At 62.8% G+C, this 8118-nt stretch overlaps 1 protein-coding gene across 1 annotated transcript; it reads left to right on the top strand.

Annotated features, from left to right (window-relative positions):
- The first annotated feature begins 2699 nt into the window (after nucleotides 1–2699).
- On the top strand, nucleotides 2700–8045 carry PODNL1 (podocan like 1). Its single transcript, XM_034996791.1, has 10 exons — nucleotides 2700–2845; nucleotides 2969–3193; nucleotides 3756–3849; nucleotides 4151–4215; nucleotides 4342–4451; nucleotides 4742–4898; nucleotides 5161–5276; nucleotides 5747–6404; nucleotides 7018–7166; nucleotides 7318–8045. Exons 1-10 carry the CDS (start codon nucleotides 2843–2845, stop codon nucleotides 7466–7468), a joined length of 1728 nt encoding a protein of 575 aa, XP_034852682.1. The 5' UTR covers nucleotides 2700–2842; the 3' UTR covers nucleotides 7469–8045.
- The last annotated feature ends 73 nt before the right edge of the window (nucleotides 8046–8118 follow it).

The raw sequence follows: 8118 nt of genomic DNA on the forward strand, positions 1-8118 counted from the left end.
ACATCAACACTCGCTCCCTGTGCAAATCTTCCCACACATACAGACACAATCCTACATGCATTCCTGAAGGTGAAGTAAATGGTGATTATGCTAGGCTCTATGTTGGCCGACCACACTCCTCCACTGCAGTCCCTGCAGAACTCTTTGCTGCATAGGGGAAGGCTGGGCTAGGCAGGGCAAGGCTAGGAAGGGCAGGGCAGGGCAGGGCAGAGCAGGGCTGGGCTGGGCTGGGCAGTGCAAGGTAGAGACAAGGGAATTTATTGCAGGGAGATAAGGCCAGTGGGTCATCTCTAAGAGCAGTGGTTAGGTTCTCAGCCAATCAGCACATTCCATCCTTCTGGCCACAGGGACTGGTTCCAGATGGACATGTGATCAAAGCTAGGCCAATGAGATTTTTTTTTAAAGATTTATTTATTTATTTATTTATTTGAGAGAGAGAGAATGAGAGACAGAGAGCAGGAGAGGGAAGAGGGTCAGAGGGAGAAGCAGAGCTGAGCAGGGAGCCTAATGCAGGACTCGATCCCGGGACTCCAGGATCATGACCTGAGCTGAAGGCAGTCGCCCAACCAACTGAGCCACCCAGGCGCCCCGAGGCCAGTGAGATTTAAGTTTGAGGCTGGGGATGCACACATGTTGCTTCTGGCACAGAGAAGCCTGCTGGTAGAGCCGAGAGACAGAGAGGGAATCCATCCTGAGGACGTCATTTGAGCCCCAGGATCCAGCTATGCCTGAAAGATACATCCACCGAACATTTCTGTTCATGAGTCAATAAATGCCCTCATTTGCACTAGCTAGTTTGGTTTGGGTTCTCCGTTCTTTGCAACTGAAAGAGGCCTACCAGAAACAGCTTGGTTCTCACTGGGGCTAGGATCAATGCAGTAACTCAGTAGCTCTGTGGGGCTAGTCCCATTACTCTGCCAGGGAGACGGAGGAGCTTCTACCCAGTGTCCAAGCTAACAGCCACTGGTCCCACATGGAGAACTTGGGATGGGGACTGTTGCTCTCTTCTGGCTGAAGTTAAGACCTATCTTCTACCCTAGCCCCGAGAGACCCTGAGTGTCTCTTGTCACAAGCCCACACAGTCCTGGGAAATGTGGGCAAATGACCACCTCCAAGTGTCTTCCATTGTGGAAGAGGGATAAATAATACAGGCACCCTCTCTCTCCATCACTCTCCCACATCTTGGTCCCTTCTTCCCACTCCCCTGATGTACTTCACTGCCCCCACCCTCCCATAACAGGTGCTGTCTGGAGCCCACCATGCCCCACTCAGGCCTCACCATCAGGCACCTATATCTGTTTAGGGCGGCTGCCTAACAGTGGTCCCCAAAGTGCCACTGAATTCAGACCCTTCGGGGCAGCCCTCAACCAGTGCCTGACAGAGGGAGTTGGAGAATCAATATCCCAGCTCCCCCACCCCCCGCCCAGGTAGGACGTGTGTCCTACACAATCTACCAGCATTCCCCAGCAGGACTGAGCCCCATCTGCCTCCGGTGGGAAGTTGCTTGATAACAAGAGTGACAAACTGTCCCAATGTGCCCAGGACTAAGGGTTTCCTGGGACACAGGATTCTGAGTGCTAATACTGGCCAGCCCCAGGCAAGCTGATTATCCCAGCAATAACTCATCATGGACTGCTCCCTTCCTTCCCTCTGTCATTTCCTTGCTCCCCTACAGCTTCTTTCTCTAAGACAAATGCACTCAACCCTCATCTCAGGCTCTGCTTCTGGGAAGCCTCCCCCCTCAACCTCCTTCACCCTGTTTATCCAGCCCATTGGCTCAGCCACTTCTGAGCTGAGCATTTGTGAGGGGCAGATGTGGTGCTTAGAACTTTCTGTACACTACCTGGCTTTGCCTTGTGAGAGCCCTTCGAGGAAGGAAGGGTATTCTGTCATCTCTGTCTTATGTGTGGGAAAACTGAGGTTTGCGCAGGAAAATAATTTGCCTGAAGACACCTTGCTGGCAAGTGGCGCGTCTTGGGAAATAGGATCTGGGGCAAAGGTCGGCTTCTCCCCACCCTGCTGCCCTGGGGTACAGGGCATGGAATGTGCCGGGCACTGTCGCACCCACCTCATATGGACTATCTCATTTGATCGTTACATGGCTCCTGAGAGATGAGACAACCATCCCCCCCCAACTTTCAGGAGTGGGAGACCAAGGCCCAGAGAGGTGGCAGAGCCCAGGTTCAGGCCCAGGCAGGCTGGCGCTGAGTGCATATCCTTAACCACCGGGCTGGTGCCTCAATACGTGTAATTTCCTTTCAGGCAGCGGCTGCGGCCATTCGGGAAGGGCGGGGGAGGGGCCCAAATGGCCGAGCTGGCTGAGAGGCACCCCCACCACCACCGCCCCGGGCTGAGCCCAGACCTGCCCTGACCCCTTGCTGCCAGCCCCAGTTCCTTGGGGACCCTCCTGTGGCTTGAAGCGTCCTCCACTCCTCTGCCCCCACCCCGATTTCTGTGGTTGGCCCAAATACCAGACAGGGCGAATCTCAGCTTTCCCCCAAGCATTCCATGCTCCTGTGGCCCGGCCCAGGCTGGCCGAGGTTACGCAAGCTGAGCTGGGGTGGTTGGTGGGGGTGGGACTGAGGGGACGGGCTGGCCTGTCCTCACCACTCCATCCGGCAGCCCGCCCACCCTCCCCAGGGCGGGGACGGGGGTGGGCCAGCTAGTTCTCCACTCCCCCCCACCCAGCCCCTGGGAGAGAACAAGCTGGGTGGAGGGTGGCCCGTGCCAAGAGATGGGGGGCGGTGGCAGCCACGGAAGAGGCTCCAGGAGGTGACTGCCTGGTTTCCATTAGGGAGCCCTGGTCGGCATTTCAGGCAAGACGGCAGAGCTGGGGCTGGCTATGGTAAGGTGGGGGGGGGGAGGGCAGGGGAGGGAGGGGAGTCTGCCGGTGGGGATGCTCCTGTTGCCATGGTGACCTGGTGCCCAGCCTGGGGACACCCTGACCCATCGGTCCCTCTATTCCCAGCGGCTGAGCCTACTACTGGTTCTCCTGCTGCTGACAAGCCCCCCACCCACACCTGGCATGGAGGACGCCACCTTCCCCCACCTGGGGGAGAGCTCGCGGCCCCCGCCCCGCGCCTGCCCCCCACGCTGCTCCTGCCCCCGGGCAGACACGGTGGATTGCAATGGCATGGACCTGCAGGTGTTCCCAGACAACATCACCAGGGCAGCTCAGCACCTCTCCTTGCAGGTGGGGCCCGGGCCGGGCATGGTAGGGGGAGCGTGCAGACCGCTGGGGTTGAGGCTGGTGGGGTATGGGGTCCGTGTTGGGCATGCGGGGCTTGGCAATGGTGGGAGCTGGCCTTGATGAGAGTGTTGGGGTCTGTGCGTTGGGGGCGAGAGGAGGTGGGGGTACAGATATTGGAAGTAGGAAGGGCTGAGAGTTTGGAGGTGTTAGAGGTCAATGTCTTGGCAGTTACAGGGTTTTTTGGGGTCAGTGAGAGCATTTGGGTCAATTGTGGGGGTGATGGAGTATCAGATGTCAATGTCTTTGGTTATGGGGTTGTTTGGAGTCAGGGTAATGGGTGTCAGGGGTCAATTATAGGAACAGACGGGGTGCCGGGGGTCAACATCTTGGTGGTCACAGCGCTGTTTGTGGTTACGGGGTTGTTTTAGATGCAGGGTAATGGGGCTTTGGGGATCAAGTGTAGGGGTGAGGGGTGGCAAGGCTCACTTGATTAAGGCCATGGGGAGCTGGGAATCAGGGCTCTGGCCACTGGTTGAGGGCTCAGGGCTGTGAATCCCTCCCCCAGAACAACCTGCTCCAGGAGCTCCCCTACAATGAGCTGTCGCGCCTCAGCAGCCTGCGGACCCTCAACCTCCACAACAATCTCATCTCCTCCGAGGGTGAGGGGTGAGGGGACCTCTGGAGGAGGGAGGCCAGAGGCGGCCCCTTCCCTCCCCTGCCGGGTCTGTGGGTAGCTCTGCGGTAGTTCCCAGAACTGCCCTTTGCTGAGCAGGATGGAAACTCAGGGCATGGTGGGGGCTGTGGCTTTTGAAGACGGGTGGGGAGGTGTGTGGGAGGGTGCCTGGAGGGGCCTCTGCCAGTCCCCAGACAGGAGCCCTGGGGCAGCCGGGAGCACAGACTCCCTCGTTGCCCCTATCTGAGCCAGGCCTGGGGTCCCCTCACTGCCCGTCCCGCTCCCAGGGCTGCCCGATGAGGCCTTTGAGTCCCTCACACAGCTGCAGTACATTTATGTGGCCCACAACAAGGTGAGCATCCCCACCTGCCCTGGCCCTGAGGTCTGACCTGGCCGGGGCCACACAGCAGAGCGCAAGAGGGGACAGCAGGGGGCTGCAGGGCAGGGCGCCAGGACCAGCGTCGCTGTGCTCCCACAGCTCTCGGTGGCCCCCCAGTTTCTGCCCCGCTCCCTCCGAGTTGCGGACCTGGCTGCCAACCAAGTGACAGAGATCTTCCCGCTTACCTTTGGGGAGAAGCCTGCGCTCAGGTAGCCCCTGGCCCAGCCCAGACCTCTCAGACCTCAGGTGTGCCTGGGGTCACCCCCTACCCTTGGAAGTCTGAGGGGTTCATGAACCTGCCCGTGGGGGTCTGAGGGGGCGGAGCCCTAGCCTGGGGGCTGTCTGAGGTAGGACACCCTGGATGCTCCGTCCGGAGAACTCCACACTGAGGCCCACACGCACGTGCACACACCGAAGGCAGCTCTGGGGAGCAGGGTAGGAATGGGGGTCGGTGGGAAGGCCAGGGGAGGGCTGGTGGCCGGAGCCTGGCTCCCCTCAGGTCCGTGTACCTCCACAACAACCAGCTGAGCAACGCCGGCCTGCCCCCCGACGCCTTCCATGGCTCTGAAGCTGTGGCCACCCTCAGCCTGTCCAGCAACCGGCTCAGCTACTTGCCGCCCAGTCTGCCGCCCTCGCTGGAGCGGCTCCACCTGCAGGTGCCCCCCTCCCTCACCTCGCCACCCCCACGTTCCCGCCTCCTCAGGGCCGCCTCACCTCTCTCCTGGGGGAGCCCTCCACCTCCTCACAATTCCAGTAGTCGGAAATATCTTTGAGTTTTGTCCGCTGGTCATTCACAGGTGCTCTCCGAACAGCCTTGCTCAAGTGAGCTCCTTGTCACTCCCTTACTCAAGAGCCTTCCATAGCTCCCCGCCGCCCTCTCTCCCTGACCCCCGGTCTCATTCTCTCCTCCCTTCCTAGAACAACCTCATCTCCAAGGTGCCCCGAGGAGCCCTGAGCCGCCAGACCCACCTCCGTGAACTTTACCTCCAGCATAACCAGCTGACAGACAGCGGCCTGGATGCCACCACCTTCAGGTGGGGCCTGGGACAGGGTAGGACCGGGGTGCGCCCTTGTGCTGGCAGGAGGGGTTGAAGATTCAGAGCCTGGGCGCCCCAACCCTCTATCCCCCTCTGGTGTATGACTCCCAAACCGAGGCCGCGTTTGGTGAGCACCTGCTGTGCGTCAGGCTCAGCCAAGCCCCTAGCAGCCATCCTCGCTCCCGGCTGCTCCGTGCCTCAGTCCTATTATCCCAACGTCATCACCGCCACATGCCGATCTTGGACCCAGAACCCTGTCCTGCGCCTCCACATCCAACCCTCAGGCCCTGACCTCAGCAAGTGTGCCTCCCGCCCACATCTCTCAACTCCTCCAGCCCCAAGCTGGGGTCTCCAGCTTCCACCTCAGGACCCCTCCTCAGCCCCCGCCCCCAAGGTCCCCCCCCTTCCCCCCGCCCCCGGCCCCCGCTCTGGGCACGCAGCCCAACGCCGGCCCTCTCTCCCGCCAGCAAGCTTCACCACCTCGAGTACCTGGACCTGTCCCACAACCAGCTGGCCTCGGTGCCCGCTGGGCTGCCCCGCGCCCTGGTCCTGCTGCACCTGGGCCGCAACCGCATCCGGTGGGTGGAGGCGGCCCGACTGCGCGGCGCCCGGGGCCTGCGCTACCTGCAGCTGCAGCACAACCAGCTGGGAGCGACGGGGCTGCCCGCTGGGGCGCTGCGGCCGCTGCGGGGCCTGCATACGCTGCACCTGTACGGCAACGGGCTGGACCGCGTGCCCCTGGCGCTGCCCCGCCGCCTGCGGGCCCTGGTGCTGCCGCACAACCACGTGACCGCACTGGGCGCCCGCGACCTGGCCGGCACGCCGGGCCTGGCCGAGCTCAACCTGGCCTACAACCGCCTGGTCAGCGCCCGAGTGCACGGCCGGGCCTTCCGCCCGCTGCGTGCCCTGCGCAGCCTTGACCTGGCCGGCAACCAGCTGACCCGGGTGCCCGGCGGCCTGCCCCGCAGCCTGCACACCCTGCGGCTACAGCGCAACCGGCTGCGGGCCCTCGAGCCTGAGCTGCTGGCCGGCCTGGACCAGCTGCGGGAGCTCAGCCTGGCGCACAACCCGCTCCGGATTGGAGACATCGGGCCCGGCACCTGGCACGAGCTACAGGCCCTCCAGGTCAGGAGCGGGCTGCTTAGCCGCACTGTCCCCACCGCCCCTCAGCAGCTCCCCGCGAGGCCCTGAGATGCCACACAGAGAGCCCAGCCTGCGGGCTGGGGGTGGACACGACAGATGCGGCCTCCGGGCCTTTGGCTGTGCCGTCCCTGCCACCTGGTCCTCGGCAACCACCCCGCCCACCTCCCCCAGCAAACACGGCGCCTCTAGCTCCTTCTGAACACCCTGGATTCCGCAGAGGTTAGAGCATCTGTGGGGGCCAGGCGCTGTTCTGGGAACTGCAGATGCCACTGGGCACAAAATGACACAGCTCCTGGCCCGGCACAGACATGCTAGTTAGGGAGAGAGCAGTCGACCACGATCCGAAGTAAACAGTGTCGGGAGGGCACGAGGGGAGGGAAGCACCCTCTTTGTGAATGACTGACTGAATCCATCCGTCTGTCTGGCATCCCAGCGCCTACATCATGGCCTGCCCCAGACGGAACTCAGTGTACCTCTGGCAGGGGGAGGGGCAGAAGGCCCGGGTGTGGCGTGCCCCGGAAGAGAGGCTGGGGCCTGGCTGAGTGGATGGCTCAAGCCTGGGGCCACCACGGCACTGTCTCTGCCCTTCTGCCAGGTGCTGGACCTCAGCCACAACGAGCTGTCCTTCGTGCCCCCCGACCTGCCCGAGGCTCTGGAGGAACTGCACCTGCAGGGCAACCGCATCAGCCACGTGGGCTCCGAAGCCTTCCTCAGCACACCCCACCTGCGCGCCCTCTTCCTTAGGTGCCCCAGGGCGGCCGGGTAGAGCGGGTCCAGGTGGGCGGGGGTCGGCGCCCCTGGAGGGCTGTGGTGGAACCCGAGCAGGCCTGGGTGGGTCAGGACAGTTGTGGCCCCCTCCCTTGGCACCCACTCTCATGCCCACCTCTTGGTCCAGCGCAAACAGGCTTCACATGACCAGCATTGCGCCTGAAGCCTTCCTGGGCCTCCTGCACCTGAGTGTGGTGGATACAGCGGGGAACCCCGAGCAGGTCCTGGTCCGGCTACCACCCACAGCTCCACGTCAGCCACGAGCGGGGGGCCCCTGAGCCCGGGGGGGCCCAGCAGCGCAGCCCAGACCTCTGGGGCTCCACTGGGCCATGGACTGAGGAGACAGTGGGCACCTGGGGCCTCGACCAGGCTCTCTCAGGCCTTGAGGGCTGGGCCGCCTGACCTGTGTCGGCCAGGAGGCTGGCAAGGGCACCGCCTCCACACACAGGGCGCCCTAGGGGAGGCCGAAGCGGGCAGCTCGCACACCAGGCACACGCCCCACCCCCCACGCAGGTGGAGACAGCAACAATAAAGCCTAAGCCTTCCGAGTGCTCACCACCCGCCAGCTGCCCTTCACCTCGCAGGAGGTGCTCTCACCATCCCCGCAACCAGCTGAGGAAGGTGAGGCCGTGAGAGGCTGAGAGGGTCAGGCGACTTGGTCCCATAGCCAGTGCGCAGCAGGGCTGGCTCTCAAAGCCCCGAGACACTCGCGGGTCGCCAGGAACCGCCGCGTAATGCCTGACCACGCGTGTCAACCCAGATACGCCAAGGCCACCAGGTACAGAAACACAGGGCACGGCAGACCCCCCGAAGCGGGCCACGGACCCTCCCACGTACCCCGGCATCAAGTGTGCAAAGCAGACACATCCTTCAGAGGCACACGCCCCCCCAGAGCCTGCCCCTCTTGCAGACACCTTGCCATCAACCC

The sequence above is a fragment of the Mirounga leonina genome, unplaced genomic scaffold (assembly GCF_011800145.1).
Source record: "Mirounga leonina isolate KUSES-001 unplaced genomic scaffold, KU_Mleo_1.0 Mir_94, whole genome shotgun sequence".
NCBI lineage: Eukaryota > Metazoa > Chordata > Mammalia > Carnivora > Phocidae > Mirounga > Mirounga leonina.

Excerpts from the sequence above, each read along its gene's own strand:
- PODNL1 (XM_034996791.1), top strand. Across the intron at positions 3,194-3,755 it reads CTCAGCACCTCTCCTTGCAG|AACAACCTGCTCCAGGAGCT; the intron begins GTGGGGCCCGGG and ends TCCCTCCCCCAG. Across the intron at positions 4,452-4,741 it reads GGGGAGAAGCCTGCGCTCAG|GTCCGTGTACCTCCACAACA; the intron begins GTAGCCCCTGGC and ends GGCTCCCCTCAG.